General features: G+C 44.4%; 1 protein-coding gene across 9 annotated transcripts; it reads right to left on the bottom strand.

The window, feature by feature from the left end:
• Nucleotides 1-4,690: 4,690 nt before the first annotated feature.
• LOC123127285 (probable linoleate 9S-lipoxygenase 4) lies at nucleotides 4,691-6,791 on the bottom strand. Of its 9 annotated transcripts, none has more exons than XM_044546932.1 (5): nucleotides 6,106-6,791; nucleotides 5,888-6,017; nucleotides 5,518-5,577; nucleotides 5,210-5,447; nucleotides 4,691-5,110 (listed from the first exon to the last, which is right to left on the bottom strand). In XM_044546932.1, the coding sequence occupies exons 2-5, from the start codon at nucleotides 5,980-5,982 to the stop codon at nucleotides 5,012-5,014; spliced, it is 492 nt and encodes a 163-aa protein (XP_044402867.1). In that variant the 5' UTR covers nucleotides 5,983-6,017; nucleotides 6,106-6,791; the 3' UTR covers nucleotides 4,691-5,011. The 9 variants fall into 9 exon arrangements, 4 of the variants coding, with proteins under 4 accessions (XP_044402867.1, XP_044402868.1, XP_044402869.1 ...); XM_044546933.1 differs by having other exon boundaries at nucleotides 5,888-6,008; XR_006462244.1 differs by lacking the exon at nucleotides 5,518-5,577 and having other exon boundaries at nucleotides 4,691-5,447.
• Between the last annotated feature and the right edge of the window lie 12,441 nt (nucleotides 6,792-19,232).

Raw genomic sequence — 19,232 nt, 5'->3', positions numbered from 1 at the left:
GGTTTGGCCTGGCTTGGTCGCTGCTAAATAGATGGATGGATTGAGTAATGTAACTGATGTTTCAAGTTCTTTTTTATCACGAAAGTATTTTGATTGAGACTGCAGTCCAGGTTGTAGCCTAGGGGCATCACATCTACTTGCAACACGACAGTACTAGATGAAACTTATCATGAAAGTGTTGAACAGGACTGCCGTCCAGGTTGCACCTTAGCGGCATCACATAAATAAACATTAGTAGCAGTACTGAGCTAGACACCGGGACTGCAGTCCAGGTTCCGAATTGGGTGACCCATGAGAAAAATACTAGTATTTGCTATCAATATTATGAGATCTGCACAAGTCAGAAAATCATCCAAAGGACAATTCTGCAACACGCCCGCACCTGGCACAAATCGAGATAACCTTGCCCCAACAAATACCTAAAATTTATAACAGGAAAAGGATGACGAAGGGGGATTGGGATCGGGAATCATGTGGATGTACCAGCTTGTTGTCTCCTTTGCCATTGGCATGTGGGTGTCAAACTCTTGCAGCACCGCCTCCCTCGCGTGAGCTAGCGATGGACTGTAGTGACAGCTAGCGACGGATTGCGGAGGCAGCGGTAGGCAGCGGCGGATGGTGGCGGCGCGATCCGGGGAGGGAGGCGGGGGCGACATGATCGATGGAGGGTGACGGCGGGGTTGGCGCGATCCGGGGAGGGAAGCAGCGTCTGCAGCGGCACAATCCGGGGCGGGGGCGATGCAGCGGCCGGTTCCCGAGGGGTACGGCCCGACGAACGTTTCCCGGGGCAGGGGTGGTCCAGTGCGGCGGCCGGTCCCGAGGGCGGGGGCGGGCCGGTGCCGGTGAGGTTGGGTGGCTGGATCGGAGAGGGAGTGGGGCGTCGGGAGGTTGGCTAGATCAGGGCGGGAGTGTAGGCGTGGGGAGGTACGCTGGTGGGGTGGGTTCGGGAACGTGTCATCACGCCCTATATAGGGCCATTGTGATCCAAATAACTATTCTGATCCCAGGATCAGAATAGTGCCACTCTATATTATATATATAGTAATCCTATTCATCACCCAGGGTGCATAATAAGTTATTCTTCACCCGAGGTAATTTTACAGTCGCTTAATAAATAAACTACGTTTGGAATACAAATAGTTACATTCATATTGATTCACTACATAAAAATTGGTATAAGAAAACGAAAAAAATATGTTATAAGACCAGAAATATCACATTTTATGTATGTTTTACACTATGTTTTTACGCTCGTAATTTTACATAACATAAAATATTTTTTATGACGAGTATATATTTTCTTACGTTCTCTTTTTACGTATGAAATAAGACAAAATTTACAGAACCTAAAAATATGGTGCATTGACCTCAAAATAGAGGGGTGTGAAGAATAACTATTCTTCATCCAGGGTGAGGAATAGATATTTTTCACCCCCTCTATTTTAATAGCAATGCTCCATAATTTTACGTTCCGTAAATTTTGTCTTATTTTATACAAAAAAATAGATTATAAGAAAATATATAGTCACCGTAAAAAATATTTTATGTTAGGTAAAATTAAAAACGTAAAAACCGTTCGAAAGCTATGGACATCAGTATCATGACCCAAGTTAATTTTTTGGCAAAATGTAAGCGGTTTAAGAGCAGTTTTGAAAACCGTTTTTTCTTCATACAAAAAACGTGAATCGTATTTTCGATCGCATTTTTAAATCGTTTATCGAAATGAGGCAAATAATATGGCGTTGGAAAGCTGCTGCAAAACCGCTCCTTCCACATGTGGAAAGTTTTCTATAATTCCCTACGGTTAAAGAGTAATTCAGAAAATCGTAGAATTTCGCAAACGGAACACCCGAGTTTGTATTTTCGATGCCATTTCTAAACGGCTAATCCAATTGAGGCACATAATATGGCGTTGGAAAGCTTATGAAAATGCACTACTTTTTCATGTTAAAAGTTTTTTCTAATTTTGAATAGTTTAAAAGTAATTTAGAAAACGGTACAAGTTCCACCAAGTTCGTATTTTCGAGCTAATTTTTTAACTGTACGTCCAAATGCAGCAAATGATATGGCGTTGGAAATCTTGAAGAAATGCGAAACTTTTTTGTATATATTGTTTCTCCTAATTCATTATGGTTTATGTCAGTTTTGAAAATGGCTAAAAACGTATTTTTGCCGTAATTTCTACAAATTTTATTGGAATGGGGCAAATAATATACTGCTGAAAAGCTACGGAAAATTCGAAACTTTTTCATGTTGATGGTTTTCTCTGAATCCTGGTCGTTTTCAAGTAATTTTGAAAATGGCGAGATCATGCATTCTGCCTTTATCGCGAAACTGATTCTTCAAATATGCACCACGTGAAGAACTTGAACTTCTCAGCGTGTGTGCTTGAACTTCACTCTGTTTTTCACGTGTTTTTTTCTCGTAGATCTCCATCCACTGCAAGTAGCTCTCCATCCATTCACCGGAATTGAGCAGGTGATATACCGATGGAAAGCTACTGTAAACACGCAACTTTCCCGTGTTGATCATCTTTTCATACTCGCGATGATTTTAGAAGTTCTTCATCTAAAATTCATTCAGCGTAGTAGTTAAACTTCCTGTTGTTTTCACGTTGAACTTCTGTGACGTATTTTTGTTTGTAATTTTCTCATCCATTCATTAGTGTTACACAAATAATATTCCTTTTGTACAAACGTCTCTCACAATATTTTTTTAACTTCCTCCGACCGAGGACTTGAACTTACACAAATGATATTCCTGTCGTTTTAAGGTAAATTAGAAAATGGCGAGATCATGATTTATGCGTTCACCGTGAACGAAAATGCACTGTGTGAAGTAGTTAAACTTCTGGGGCATGTTTGTTTGAACTTCACTCTGTTTTTGACGTGATGTTTTTTGACGTGTTGCTTTTTGCACCGCGTGAAGTAGTTGAACTTCTGGGGCATGTCTGTTTGAACTTCAATCTGTTTCACTTTATTGTATTTTTCTTATATAAAATACACACCAAGTAGCACGTGAATTTCCGGTTGTTATCACTTTGAACTTCTCTCTGGTTTGAGACTGTTATTTTCAAACACGAAAAAACATATTTTTTGTGTATTTTGGACATCTAAATACACGGTGAACCTCTCTCACAATAATTTTTTGAACTTTTTCTCGCCGAGCACTTGAACTTCTAGCAACTTTTTTCGTTTATGGGTTGTTTTCAAAAGTGCAAAAAATGGTGTTGTGTTTTTTATTTTTTGAACAAGTAAATCCTAGGTTTTAATAAACTCAGAACTTCTCTGTTATTTTAATTTAAACTTCACCTTTTTATATTTTGAGTAAAGAATAGTATTCAATTTTTATACGGAAATACAAGGTGAACCTCTCTCGCAAGAATTTTTGAACTTCTCCGGACAGAGCACTTGAACTTCTTTGAACAAACCTTTTAAGTTTTTAGTTTTCGCGACATTTTTTGCATTTTTTGCTTTTCGGTGAAATGGCCTAGGTGTTCCCTTTTTTCATATGATGATTTTTCTTCTACACGTGGTACACGTGAACTTCGGAATTTCTGAAACAAGAACTTCACGTGCTATTAATTTCAAGAGTTTTCTGTTTTCATCTTTTTGCGTACTTTTTCATGCGTGTTTTGGAAAAACTACCCTGCTTGTAAGAATTTTTTTCGCTTTTGCTTTTCATTTGAACTTCTATGCTTTATGTGTATTGTGTTTGTTTTTGCCAAAAGCTACATTCTTGTGTGCCATTATTTAACAAAACGTGAGATTCTACCCGAATTATAAGTACATTTTTCTCCAAAGTGGATGGGATTCACATAAGGAAGAGTTGAGGAAATAAACAGAACACATTGGACTTGAACACAGAATGAAGAAGATCAACACAGCCGTACTAATTACTGCAGAAAATTGTGGTCTCCATTTTTTGACGTACTGGATACTTCCAATACATGACCTTCTAGTTAGGTAATGGGAAACGTCCTAGTTATGCAACAAATATCGAACCGCTCAATTATTTATATTTGAACTTCTAGGTCTTTTTTGAAAAGAGTGAAAATTTGTTTTATAAACTTTTAAAACTGCTCGGTTTATTTAATTTGACCTTCTTGGTATTGTAATAAACATTCAACATCTCCGTTATTTAAATTTGAACCTCTATGGCGTTTTTAGAAAAGAGAGAAATCCATTTTTTATAAATTTTGAACTATAGTATTTTTTAAAATTTTGAACTTCTTATTATATTCTTTAGTAATGAGGAATCCATGTTTCATATTAAACATCAAACCGCTCCGCTATTTAAATTTGAACTTCTAGGTTTTTTGACCTTCTCTATTATTTTATATTTTAAACTTGTAAGTGTTTTCAATTTGACCTTCTTGGTTTTGTAATAAACATTGAACTTCCCAGTTAGATAAATTTGAACCTCTAGGATTTCTTAGAGATGGGGAAAAGCCATTTTTGAAAATAAAATTTGGACTTCTATGTTTTTATAATGTTTTTTGAAATGTTAAAAATTCCTTTAAACATTGAGTTACTTCTTTTTTTTTTTCACTTGAGTTTCTTCATGTGAAAATACCATAGTTATTTACTTCAACTTTTAACAGCGAAGGTTCAGACTTCTCTCTCACATAAAAGATTTTTTTTTAAGTTTTGTAAGTGTTCTACTTTTTCCAAATTTTACTCACTCTTTGTTTCAAAAGTTTGGATTTTTGTTCCATGGACTTGCTGGTTTCGCCTTGAACTTCCATTTTCTTTACAAGTTTACAAACATTACACAGACGCACAGAGTTGCAATTGTAAGTACATACTAAAGAAATTGGTTCCATTATCTTTAAAGATGAACACTTTGAAGGGGACACTGGCTAAATGGGCAAAATGGGGCCAAATGGCAATGCGGTGGAGCTATTCACCACCACACATTTTTTGTCCTCTCATCATTGTACGTGTTCTCTCTCACACTTTGATTGTCTTTTTGCTTCTTCTCTCCTAGGATGATTAAATCCAGCATTGCCTTAGCAACTAGGAAGATGCATAAATACCATCACGCGGGACAGTGATGTCGAGGGCCTCCTGTATCTTGTAGTGAGGAATTCTCCTCTTCGATCTAGGGTCTGGCAAAAAGATCAAATCCCCGATATGTGTCCAATTGCAAGGTGACATGGTTGTCAACATGTGAAAAAGAACAAACATATACACTGCACTGGACTCACCTGTTTTTGTTGGGGGTCGGCTAGTTCTGCAACGACGGGGATAGGGGAGTTCTTGGGTGCCGCCGAGAACTGGGCGCGGATAGCCCTTGTCCGGCTCACCGAGGTCGTTGTTGTAGTTATAGCGGTACACACGGTCCCACTCCTCGTACTTTCTGGTTGTGCCGTCGCCTCGGAGATTGTTGAGTTCATCTTTGACGGTTTTGCACCAAAAGTGCAGCATTTTGCTGGGCAGATAGGTCTGAAAAAATAGCGAGAAAATGAAGGGACAGATAAACAAAACAAAACATGTGATAAGCAGGACTACTCACTCCCCCAAACCCAGGCAGGCAGGTGCTCTGGGATTGAAAACAGGACTACTACCAATTAACCTGTGAGAAAAACAGATTTCAGTTTGTTTGCTTGTGATCTGTTTCTGAAGACAAGTTTATATGTCTGTCTCCCGATCCCCTGATCATCAGGGGAACACTTAAACATAGTTATTTTTCCTTTTGGTAAACAATAGAAAAGTTGGCATCTTGCTATAAGATCTAACGACTAGCTAGTTGTGGATCGAGAGATTCGGATATGCGCGGGGATGGGTGATTCTTGCCCAGAACAAAAGCCTATTAAACTATCAAATTGATGACACCTGCAACTTGTTGTTTTATAATTGTAATAATACTGGTAACTTGTACGAACCAGTCCGTTATCTCTGTGAACAAAACTCTTAAGATGAGTTCAGTCAGTAGGGATGGCAGCGGAGCATTCCATGGCGGCGCGTGCGAGCAGTCCATGTTCTACTCATAATCTGTATCTACCTCTGTTCTTGCTTATCCATCAAAATCAAGGCGTCGACTTCATTAGGAGGAAGAAAATAGCATTGGCAGAATAGCAGTAGCATTAGCTAGAAAGACTACCTCTTGCGTCTTCGGGCCGGTGGATCTTCACACAGCAGCAGCTAGGATGAGATGGTGTGCACCTTGCGAGCCGGATCCTCGTAAGTAACCTTCCTCGAGAAGGTCGAGGTGGCCTTTGCGAGAAGGTCAACCAACAGGGGTTAGGGAAAGCAGACGAGTTGGGGCATCGCGACGGCGGGCGGACGCGATGTGGAGCAGCCGCAGCGAGAAGAAGACAGGGCGCGGCGATGGAGTGCAGGGCCGGGGTTCGGATGCCTGGTGTTGACGGCGGCAGGATCCAGCAAAGATCACTTGAGGAAGAGAAGGAGAAGAGGAAGGGATTGACAGGATTCGCGTCGGCAGCAAGAAAGGGACTGCGTGGGGAGGCGTCCATGGACTGCGTGCCAGGATGATGGTGCTCGAGGATCCCCGGCGGCGGCGACGATTGGGCCGCGGAGGAGCGTGCGACCATGGCGGAAGTGCGGTAGCAGGTTCCCGGTGGTGTGGGCGGCGCCCAGCGACCCCGCGCTAGTAGGTTGGGGGGGGGGGGGGGGGGGCGCCTTGGGTAGGTCGGCCAGCGGGAGGAGGCGCGCAGGGCGGCGAGATCCAGCGAGGGTGGCGGCGCTCGGGGGAGGGGATCGAGGGAGGTCAAGGTGGGGATCGGGGCAGCGGGTGGGGTGGGGTGGTTTTTTTTGGACGGGAGGTGGGGAATGGTGGATGGTCGGGGATCGAGGGAGGGTGGGCTTTTTTCTGTCACTGCTAGGTTGGGGAGTTTGGGAACAAATCCATCGGGGCCTATATAGGGCCGGTGCATGATTTAAATAACTATTCTGATTTCGGGATCAGAATAACTATTCCGATAACACTTTCGCACTGCATGCTCCACACGAAGGCACTGCTCTTTCTGTGGCTAGGGTACTGCATTACAGAGACCAATGAACTTCGTGTCAGAAAAAACTGCACGCAGTGTTTTTCCGGTACCTTTTTTGCTCTAGTTTTTTAACCGTTTGTCGGAACAAGGCGTGTAATATATGCTTGAAAAGTTATGGATTAGGCGCAACTTCGTCAGGTTGAACACTTTTCGAAATTCCTCACGGTTTAAGAGCAGTTTTGAAAATGGTGCGGCGCACGACGAGTGACAACGACCGTTTTTTCGCGTTTTTTTTCTAAAACGCTCATCAAAATGACGCAAATGATACACCATTGGAAAGATATCGTCGAGGCGCATCTTTTTCATATCTATTATTTTTTCTAATTCGTCACGGTTTAAGAGCAGTTTTAAATTTAGTAAATCGCGGAATTGTGTTTTTCGAATTTTTTGCAGTTTTCGGTACTGTTTTCACTCCAGTTTTGAACCGTTTGTCGAAATGAAGCATATGATACACCGTTGGAAGCTACGGACGAGGCACAACTTTCATATGTTGAAATGTTTTTTTAGATTCCTTACAGTTTTTAGTTAATTTTGAAAATCGTGCGGTTGACGACGAGAGGCAGTGGTCGTTTTTCATGAAAATTTTACAAACTGATTTGTCGAAATGATTCAAATGATACACCATTTGATAGACATTGACGAGACGCAACTTTTTCGTGTAGAACTCCGATTCCTTACGGTTTAAGAGCAATTTTGATCTTAACGAAATGCGGACACTTTGTTTTTTCGCGACCCAAAATCGTCGTGTGTACTGCATCAGATAGAAAACCACACTGCTTTCAGACTAAAAACCGCACTTCATTAGACCGACAAGTGCACTGCATGATTTTTTTGTGGGATGTAAATTTTCCCATACGAGTTTTTGTTTTTGTTATCTTTTTTCAACTTTCTTTTATGAACAAGAGTGGACCGCAAAGACAAGGGAAAGTGAGCCGCGGCATATATCAAAGTGAACCGCATTACCATCTTGTTGTTTTGCTAATTTTTTGTATTTTCATTTGGGGGGGGGGGCAAGGGAACAATGTCACTCTCAAAAGTGAACCACATCCGAGGACCAAACGCACTGCAAAATGAACCACACACATTTTTTGTTTTCTTTTTAACTTTTGAAATTCTTCCGCACTTCGAGGACAAGGCGAGAGAACCGCTAGGACAAGGCGAGTGAAACACGCTATTTTTTGCTTGTTTTTGTTTTTTTATCCACCACCGTGTGTACCCTGAAATTTAACATTGGAGTGAGCTGCAACAAACTGCACTGCACCATAGGCAAGTGAAACCAAAGTGAGCTGCTAGGGGAAACCGAAGTGAGCTGCAAATACAAAAGTAAACCACATTTCACATTTGGCGTAAGTAAACCGCAACACAATGGAAACTGAACCACAACACACTCGAAAGTGCACCACATTACCGTAAGTAAACCACATTTTCTTGAAATAAATAACAACAAATATAACACACTTTTCTGAGACAAATAACAACAAATTCAGCACACGTGACCCAAAGCGAACTTCGTTGCTGCTCGAGCCAAATAGAGGCATAGAACCCATGTTTTTTATAACATGATTTTTGCACTGCACAACGAAGCACCACCTCGATTCCGAGCAAAACTGCATCGACGCAACAACTAAACCGCAACTGGATGCGTCCACCAAACTGCATGCCCGCTGCCACTGAGCTGCTCATTGCGTTGATGAACTAGAAGATGATGTCGTGAAATGAAACTATTGCTCGTTCCTCGATTGGGGAGTACACCGGCGAACCGCACCGTCGGAACCAGGTACATCACGCACCGGGATGGCGAATTGCACGCCCGCACATATGTGCCATCGTCCCACACGCTAGCGTCTAGGAGAATATGCTGTAGGGGAGGATGGGTGAACTACCAAACAAAATTCTGTGAGCTTAGAAAAAATCAAATGAACCGTCGGGGACGGATGTGTACTGGGCCTCGCCGGAGGGAGTTTTGCATGGAGAGGAGGCCCGCCGGAGGGAGTTTTGCAGGGACAGGGCAGGGGTGTCCTACATTTTGCCCACTGGGGAGGGAAGGAAGGGGCGCCCGCAGCCTGAAGATGGCGGCAGGGGGCGCGAGAGAGTCGGCGTGGCCTGGATCCGGCGACAGCGCGACGCGGGAGGGTCGGCGCAGCCTGGATCCAGCGGCTGGGCGACGCGGCCTGGATTCGGCCCGGACCCCATCTAGCGACGGGGTCAGGGGAGGGTGGCACCGTGGGTGGAGGAGAGGAGGCGCGCTGGCCGGACAGGGTGGAGCGGGGCAGGCGGCGGTAGGCGGTGGCCGGGGCAGGCGACGGTAGGTGGTGTCTGGGGACGGGTCTCGGTGGGTGGTGGTCGGGGCGGGTCGTGGTGGGTGGTGGCTGGGGCCGGTGGCGCGGGGAAGATGAGGGGGTGGCAGGCGACGGTGGGTGGTGGTCGGGTGAAATTGCAACTATCCCTAGGTGGTTTTGGTAATTCCTAACAACATATAGCTCATTGAGCTAATGCTATTCCAAGATTAATATTTCAGGAAAAGCTCAATGAATGGCATGGCATGGATGAGGAAAGTGAACCCCTCAAAATAGTAAGGACAAAAAGATTGGCTCAAGCTCAAAGCTCAAGACTCTACATTTTATATTTTAGTGATCCAAGATCACATTGAGTCTATAGGAAAAGCCAATACTATCAAGGAGGGATGAGGTGTTGTTTAATGAGGTTCTTGCTTCATAGTGCTTAGTTATATGCTCCAAAACCCTCAACTACCTTCCCACATCCACATATGACCTAAACCCAAAGTCAAACTCGGCCCCACCGATTCTTTCTATCTGGCGCCACCGAGTTCAAATGTCATAGCCACTGCCACAAACCCTAGGCAAATCGGTCTCACCGATAGGGATTTCGGTCACACAGAGATGGGGTTGTAATCTCTCTATTTCCCTTCGTAACATTTCGGTCCTACCGAGATGAGCGATCGGTCCCACCGAGATTGCAATGTAAACTCTCTGTTTTCCCTTCGTAACGTTTCGGTCTCACCGAAATGAGCGATCGGTCCCACCGAGTTTACTTGACCAACTCTCTGGTTAGCTTATTACCAAAATCGGTCCCACGAGTTTGTGTAATCGGTCACATCGAGATTACGTTATGCCCTAACCCTAACCATATCGGTCCTACCGAGTTGCATCTCAGTCCCACCGAAAATCCTAACGGTCACTAGGTTTGCTAAATCGGTCCGACCGAGTTTCTCAATTCGGTCTCACCGAGATTGGTAAATTGTGTGTAACGGTTAGTTTTTGTGTGGAGGCTATATATATATATCCCTCCACCCACTCTTCATTCGTGGAGAGAGCCATCAGAACATACCTACACTTCCAATACACATTTTCTGAGAGAGAACCATCTACTCATGTGTTGAGGCCAAGATATTCCATTCCTACCATATGAATCTTGATCTCTAGCCTTCCCCAAGTTGCTTTCCACTCAAATCTTCTTTCCACCAAATCCAAATCCTGTGAGAGAGAGTTGAGTGTTGGGGAGACTATCATTTGAAGCACAAGAGCAAGGAGTTCATCATCAACACACCATTTGTTACTTCTTGGAGAGTGGTGTCTCCTAGATTGGCTAGGTGTCACTTGGAAGCCTCCGACAAAGATTGTGGAGTTGAACCAAGGAGTTTGTAAGGGCAAGGAGATCGCCTACTTCGTGAAGATCTACCGCTAGTGAGGCAAGTCCTTCGTGGGCGATGGCCATGATGGGATAGACAAGGTTGCTTCTTCATGGACCCTTCATGGGTGGAGCCCTCCGTGGACTCGCACAACCGTTACCCTCCGTGGGTTGAACTCTCCATCAACGTGGATGTACGATAGCACCACCTATCGGAACCACGACAAAAACATCCGTGTCTCCAATTGCATTTGAATTCTCCAAACCCTTCCCTTTACATTCTTGCAAGTTGCATGCTTTACTTTCCGCTGCTCATAGACTCTTTGCATGCTTGCTTGAATTGTGTTAAGATTGCTTGACTTGTGCTAAGATATCTAAAATCTGCCAAAGACTAAAATTGGGAAAAGAATAGATTTTTAATTGGTCAAGTAGTCTAATCACCCCCCCCCTCTAGACATACTTTCGATCCTACAAGTGATATCAGAGCTTTGGTCTCCATTTGCTTTGATTTCCATAGCTTTTGGTGGTCATAGCCTTGGTTTCACAACCTAGGAGAGTATGGCGTCTAGCGAGGGAAACTACCACCGTGGAGGTCCTTACTTTGATTGCACTAATTTTGCTAGTTGGAAGCATAAGATGAAAATGCATATTCTTGGACATAACCCCGCCGTTTGGGCTATTGTGTGTGTTGGCTTGCAAGGTGAATTCTTTGATGGGAGAGAACCAAATCGTGAAGCTATCGTGGATGAGTTGCTACAATACAACGCTCAAGCTTGTGATATCCTCTTCAACGGATTGTGCCCCAAAGAATTCAACAAAATCAGCCATCTTGAGAATGCAAAGGAAATTTGGGATACTTTGATTGATATGCACGAAGGTACCGACTCCGTCGAGGAATCCAAGTTGGATGTGCTTCAAAGTCAACTTGACAAGTTCAAAATGAAGGATGGTGAAGGTGTCGCTGAAATGTACTCTAGGCTTGCTCTTATCACAAATGAGATTGCCAACTTAGGAAGTGAAGAGATGACCGACAAATTCATCATCAAGAAGATCCTAAGAGCCTTGGATGGAAAATACGATACCGTATGCACATTGATCCAAATGATGCCAAATTACAAAGATCTCAAGCCAATGGAAGTCATTGGAAGAATTGTTGCTCATGAGATGTCACTCAAGGATATGGAGGAACTTCACAACAAATCAAGTGGTGCTTACAAAGCCTCATGTGAAGCCCCCACATCATCAAGTGAGAAACAAACCTTCAATGAAGAATTGAGCTTAATGGTGAAGAACTTCAACAAATTCTACAAGAATAGAAGCAAATAGAGAAGTTCCAAGTCAAGGTCCTACAATGACAAAAGATCTTCTAGTCGAGAGCGAAACCGCTACAATTGTGGAAGACCTGGACACTACTCCAATGAGTCTACGGCTCCCCACAAGAGAAGAGAAGATTCTCCCAAAAGAAGAAGTAGAAGAGAAGAATCACCATCAAGGGAGAGAAGGAGTAGGGATGATCGATATGAACGAAGACACCCTCGGAGAAGCAAGGATTCAGAAAGGAAGGACAAGTCATCAAGGAGCTACACAAAACGAAGACATCAAGCTCATGTTAGTGAATGGGTATCCGGCTCCGACTCCGACAATAACTCCGAGAGAAGCTATCACTCCGACTTCGAATATACTCAAGATGAAGGTGTTGCCGGTCTAGCACTTGTGTCAACCAACTCCTACAACATATTCGATTCACCAAATGAAGGAATTGGAAGATGCTTCATGTCCAAAGGTCCAAAGGTATCACACCCCAAGTATGTTGATTTCAATAGTGATGAAGATGACTTGTTAGGTGATGATGATTTACTTGTTGACAACTATAGTGATGAGTACTATGATGAAACGAATGACAACGATAAGGAGAAGATTGAGTCTCTAACTAAAGAACTAAACACTCTTAAGTTAGCTCATGAAACTATCTTAGGAGATCATCGAGAACTTTTAAGGACTCATGAGAAATTACATTTTGAAAAGCTCAACCTTGATGTAACGCCCTCGATGCGGCTATAGCTCCCACGTGTCGAGGCACGACTTAGAGACATAACCGCATTGAAAGCAATGTCGCAAGTCAGGCAATCATTACAACAACCCATGTAATATATAATAAAAGGGGGAAGAACATAGTTGGCTTACACTCGCCACGTCACATCAAAGTACATAAATAACATCCATCAGACAAACACTCATGGCCCGACTACGGCGCCAAAATGGAAAAGAACCCAACATGCGACAAGGCCCTAAATCAAACCCCAACTAGGCACCACTACTGATCATCGGGAAAGGAAACATAATAACGCTGAGAGTCCTCGTCGAACTCCCACTTGAGCTCGTACTCGTCACCTGGAGCGGAATCACCTGGACCTGCATCTGGAATTATAGTATCTGTGAGCCACAGGGACTCAGCAATCTCGCACCCTCGCGATCAAAACTATTTAAGCTTATAGGAATGGATGAGGCAAATATATGTGGAGCTGCAGCAAGCGACTAGCATATATGGTGGCTATCTTATTCGCAAAAGAGAGCGAGAAGAGGAGGCAAGGCGCGAGCAAGAATCTAGAGGAACAACCTGCGCAAGCATTACTCCAACACCGTGTCCACTTCCCGGACTCCGCCGAGAAGAGGCCATCACGGTAACACACTCAGTTGATTCATTTTAATTAATTAAGGTTCAAGTTATCTACAACCGGACATTAACAAATTCCCATCTACCCATAACCATGGGCACGGCTTTCGAAAGTTCAATCCCTGCAGGGGGGTCCCAACTTAGCCCATGACAAGCTCTCACGGTCAACGAAGGAATAGACCTCCTCCCAAGACGTTCCGATCAGACTCGGTATCTCGGTAACTCAAGACACTTCGACAGGTTAAAACAAGACCAGTAACACCGCCTGAATGTGCCGACAAATCCCGATAGGAGCTGCACATATCTCTTTCTCAGGGCACACTCAGATGAGACATCCTACGAGTAAAACCAACCCTCAAGTTGCCCCGAGGTGGCCCCGCAGTCTACTCGGTCGGACCAACACTTAGAGGAGCACTAGCCCGGGGGGGTTAAAATAAGATGACCCTTGAGTCTGCAGAACCCAAGGGAAAGAAAAGGCTAGGTGACAAAAGGTAAAACCAAGGTTGGGCACTGCTGGACAAGCTTTAATCAAGGCGAATCAAGGGGTTCCCATTATAACCCAACCGCGTAAGGAACGCAAAATCCGGGAACATAACACCGATATGACGGAAACTAAGGCAGCAAGAGTGGAACAAAACACTAGGCGAGAGGCCGAGCCTTCCACCCTTTACCAAGTATATAGATGCATTAAGATAACATAGCAATATAATGATATCCCAACAAGTAAATAAATGATGTTCCAACAAGGAACGACCTTCAATCTTCACCTGCAACTAGCAACGCTATAAGAGGGGCTGAGCAAAGCGGTAACATAGCCAATCAATGGTTTGCTAGGACAAGGTGGGTTAGAGGTTGACATGGCAATTAGGAGGCTGACAAGCAAAAGGTAGGCATCGTAGCATTGGCAAAGCAAGAGCGAGCAAACTAGCATAGCAAAGATAGTAGTGATTTCGAGGGTATGATCATCTTGCCTGCACAGTTGTCAGAGTTGACTGGATCCTCACAAGCAAACTCAACGGGCTCCTCGGTAGTGAACTCGTCTCCCGGCTCTACCCAACAAGACAAACAAGCAACAAGGATACAATCAACCACGTGCAAGACCAAGCAATATGATGAAATGATGATATGTTATGCGGGATGCGATGCGGGATGCAAAATGCAAGATATAACAGGAAATGCATGAACCTGGCCTCAACTTGGAATTCCAAGGGTGCCATTGGATAGAGGGGATGAAATCGCTTGAAAACGATATAAAGATCATTGGAATCGGAGTTACGGTTTGGAAATGGCAAGCGTTTTAAGATATTGACACCGGTCTGCGATTTACAGCAAGTAGGCATCTAAATGCAACGAAATGAACATGCTACAGCCACCAAACATGACAACAAAATACATGGCAGGGATGCCCGCAAGATGCTTAACAAAAGACTAGCACTGAGCCACGGCCAAATCATCCATTAAGAGGTTCAAACAAGCATGGCAAAAACGCAAATGCAAAACAGATTCCAGACTTAGTGAAATTAACACTTGTCTGAAATTTCAGATCACGATGCTCTCTTCGGAGCAGCAAAACAACATGATACATGACCTGAACATGACAAGTAAGAACATGGCATGGAGCTACTCAACAAGCTTAACAAAAGATCCAAAGTGACCTGGGGCCAAAAGGGATCACAAAATATATTAACGGGCACACGAACATAGCTAAAACTCAATCAGTTTTCAGACTTAGTGAAAACTGAGACATGCTGAAATATAACTCACGAAGGCATGTAAACGAGCTCGATGCACTCACCACGGTGCAAGTCATGGCAAGGCAAGCATACAGCCATTAAGAAGGCACAAAATACAAGCTAGACATGGCAAGAACAATGGCATAGCATACACAGATCAACTACAACAACGCCGACAAAATCACAAATGAGTTGACGATCTGCCCAGATTCACCACGAAGCAAAAGTAGAGCTTGATTGACTCAAGCTAGGGTGCTCCATAATTGCAAACAAAGACATGGATGGATAGAGCATAACATGATTAACAAAACTCCTTTACTGATCATCCTCAAAAGAGGCACGGATCACTAGGAAACAAGCTGAACATATGGCATCATGAACTAAAATCTCCCAGACTTAGTGAAAACAACTAAGTCCCTAAAAACAGATTTACCGGGTGCCTCACTTTGCAAGCTTGCACAAGTCACCACACACATCCTAAAAATGCATGGGTTGCACCTCTGGAAAGAAGACAAAATGCTTAACAAAACATATGAAGGACTCACAGGCATAACATGCACACAATAATCATGGCAAAAATGACAAAAGTCTAAGATGAACTAGCAGATCTGACAATTAACTCACGAAGCCTCCTTCTAACAGCATTTTGGGTATCAATATGATCTCAAATGAAAATGATGCAATGGAATGAAATGATGTACTCGTCGAGGCGAACATTTTGATATATCATATGCCCAAATCGGAGCTACGGATGCAAAGTTACGGACGGTCAAAGTAGGCATAAAAAATTAGGGTTCGGGGGGAGAAGTCAACCGAGATGACCCAGATCTGGATCTGGCACGAATTACGAGGATCGCCGGTTTTACTGTAGCTCGCCGGAGACCTTCGTGGCCGGAGAGGAAGGAGAGGGCCGGAGCGAGGCCGGCCTTGGCGCGGCTCCCGAGGACGGCGGCGGCTTGGACGGGGCGGCGCCGGCGGCGAGGGGCGACCGGGCGCGGGCGGCGTGGCGGTGAGGCGGCGCCGGCAGCGAGCGCGCGCGGCGGCTCCGGGCTCCTGCGGCGGCCGGACGCGAAGAGGATGGTGGCGCCTGGGCAGATGGTGGCGGGGCGGAGGACTGGGCCGCGGGGGCCCGCGTCGGGCTCGGCGGGCCTCGCGGCGGCGGCGGCGAAGCGGTCCCGCGAGGGACATGTGGCGGCGGATGGTTGGTGTGGGCGAAGGCGGCGGACGTTGTCCAGCCGGGGCGGACACGTCCGTCGGCGCGGATCTGTTTTTTTTAGACTAGGGTTTGGAGGGGGAAGACGAGATCCGAAAATGGAGGGGGTATATATAGGCATAAGTAGAGCTAGGAGAGTCCAAATGAGGTGCGGTTTTCGGCCACGCAATCGTGATCGAACGCTCTAGGACATGGAGCAGAGTTTGGTGGGTTTTGGGCCAAAAAGAAGGGGTGTTGGGCTGCAACACACACGAGGCCTTTTCGGTCCCTCGGTTAACTGTTGGAGTATCAAACGAAGTCCAAATGATACGAAACTTGACAGGCGGACTACCGGTAGTAAACCAAGGCCGCATGGCAAGTCTCGGTCCAATCCGGAAATGTTTAATCCTCACACACGAAATAAAGCTAGAAATGACCTCCGGATGAGAACGAAGCGCCGGAATGCAAAACAGACAACGGGGAAAATGCTCGGATGCATGAGACGAACACGTATGCAAATGCAATCCACATGATGACATGATACGAGATGCAAGAAAAACGAAAATAACACATGGAGACAAAATCCGAACCCAAGGAAATAAATATAACTTAACGCCGGAAACGGCAAGAGTTGGATACAAATTTGGAAAGTCGTATCTGGGGCGTTACACTTGAGCAAGAGCATGAGTTCTTAAAGGCAATCAATGATGATCTTCACAAGAAATGTTCTTCTTACATTGCCAAGCGTTTACTCTTATCCACTTAGATGCCTCAAGTCAAGTCTAGTAACAAGAACAAGAAAGATTCTTCTTCTAGTAGTAACAACAATCATGCTAAATCCGATGTTGTTGCTTCTAGTAGTTCTCTTGATTCCACTAACGATTCTCTTAGCCAAGTTACAGTTGAGCAAGAAAATAGCTTATTGAAGGGAATTATAGAGAAAGGTGTTTACAAGAGCCTTGCCGGGAGTAAGAAATTCGAGGAAATTGTATGCAAGCAAGGAAGGCACCGGAAGAATCAAGGTATTGGTTTTGAACAAAAGTTCAATGCCAATGGAGTTGAGTGGGAAGAAGATCAATACCCCAAGACGAAGTTTGTTCCTCAACAAGAGAAGTATGATCCTACTTCTTCCAAAGGGACACAAGCTCAAGATGATCTTCCACCACAAGACCACAAGCAAAAAGGCAAGGACAAGCTTCAAGAGGAAATTGATGCATTTGAAGAAGCTCCTAAGGCCTTGGTCAAGTGGGTTCCCAAGACTACATCAAGTTCCACTTCATCGAGTACAACTACAACTCCGAGGATTCCCATCAAGATGGTGTGGATCCCGAAGAAGAAGAACTAGAGAGTTCTTGAGGGTGACTCCGCCAACATACTTCACTCTTATCATTTTGGCAAGAACAAGTGCAATCAACCTCCACATCTTGCACTAGTTCAAGGAGTCACAAACCCTCTTGTTGGTAAGACAAGGGACAAGGTAACCTAAAGCTTTCATAGACATCATCTTGTGTGTGCATCACTCTATGTCTATGGATATCCTTGTTTGTTCCTTGTGGGACTAACCCGTGTAGGTATTGAAAGTGCAACTCACTCCAAAGGATAGCTCCAAATGATCTACATCAACATAGAGCATCCATATCTTCAACACCTACATGAAGTCATCATCGACAAAACCCAAGGTTAGTTCATCCCTCTTAGGGGGGATCTCACATCTAGGGGGAGCTTTACTCTAGCAATTGAGTTAAAGCAACTCTAATGGTGTGAACACAACAATGCTTTATGTAAAAGTGGTAACCCCACTTGTGCTTAAACGATGAGTATGACCTATGATCAAATGTTCTCATTTGACTCCTAAGTCAATATACTCATATATAGATGACCTAGTCATCGCCAATTACTTGATAGATGCTAGAATTGTTTGTGCATGCTTTGCCACATATTTCAATTGCCATTTTATTGTGTGAGCATGTTGGTTGCATAATTTACTCATTCGAGGACATCCACTTGTTGTTTTGGTTGATTGTTTTCCTTTTCTTTTGGCCAAGTGGATGGACAAGAATGCCTAAGAACCTTCTCTAGCTATCTATGCTTTTCTCGTCTCAAACTCTATTCATGCTGCATCACAAAATTTGATCAAGTCAGATTCGAACCACTCTGTGTGAGGAGCACTCGGAGTCCCTGATTCGTCATAGACTTAAACTTCCAAAACTTCTTTGTGCATTTCGGTCTGACCGATTCACCCATTTCGGTCATACCGAGATCACTAAGTCGATCTAGGTTTTCAATCTCGGTGCAACTGATTTGAACTTTTCGGTCACACCGAGTTGTAGTAACTGCTTGCAGTTATGCATCTCGGTGCCACCGAGTTGTTCCACTCGGTCACACCGACAGGGTCGGGCTATATATATCCATTGGTCAAATTTTGGAAAACTTTCCGAACCTCCTCGACCCGCGCTTAGCCCGCTCTGCCTCCAGGGTCTCCGAATCGTCTTCCTCGTCGCCAGCCGCCTCTTGCCGCTGGTCTCCGCCGCCGTCAATGGGAATCATCCCCTCCGTTGCCGCCGTAGCGAGTTCATCGCCGAACTAGGGTATGAACTCGATCACTGTGCTATCCCTATCTAATTCCTAGCACATTGTGTTCGCCATGTATCTTGCCACGATTGAGATCATTCTTATCAGTCAAAACACTCTGTAGTTTAGTCGTGAATTGAAAATTTAGGGTTAGGTTTCCGCTGAAACCATCTCGGACCCACGGAGTTGTAGAACTCGGTACCACCGATTCGGCTCAGGCCATTTCACATGTGATTCTGGTCTGACCGAGAATTGCAAATCGATGTGACCGAGTTCAGGACTTTGTGAAACCCTAGCAGTCTCAGTGCCACCGAACTGTGACTCGGTCTGACTGAGTTCACTAGTTTAGGTTCCAACAGCTGCTTCGGTATCACCGAGTTTACAAATCGGTAGATCCGA

The sequence above is a fragment of the Triticum aestivum genome, chromosome 6A, assembly GCF_018294505.1.
Source record: "Triticum aestivum cultivar Chinese Spring chromosome 6A, IWGSC CS RefSeq v2.1, whole genome shotgun sequence".
NCBI classification, from domain to species: Eukaryota; Viridiplantae; Streptophyta; class Magnoliopsida; order Poales; family Poaceae; genus Triticum; species Triticum aestivum.
The sequence above is the reverse complement of the archived record's forward strand: the minus strand, read 5'-3'. Positions and strand labels throughout refer to the sequence as shown.

Excerpts from the sequence above, each read along its gene's own strand:
- LOC123127285 (XM_044546934.1), bottom strand. The coding sequence starts at position 6,556 with ATGGTCGCACGCTCCTCCGCGGCCCAATCGTCGCCGCCGCCGGGGATC. Across the intron at positions 5,448-6,289 it reads CTGCGGCTGCTCCACATCGC|ACCTATCTGCCCAGCAAAAT; the intron begins GTCCGCCCGCCG and ends CTATTTTTTCAG. Across the intron at positions 5,111-5,209 it reads CCGACCCCCAACAAAAACAG|ACCCTAGATCGAAGAGGAGA; the intron begins GTGAGTCCAGTG and ends TCTTTTTGCCAG.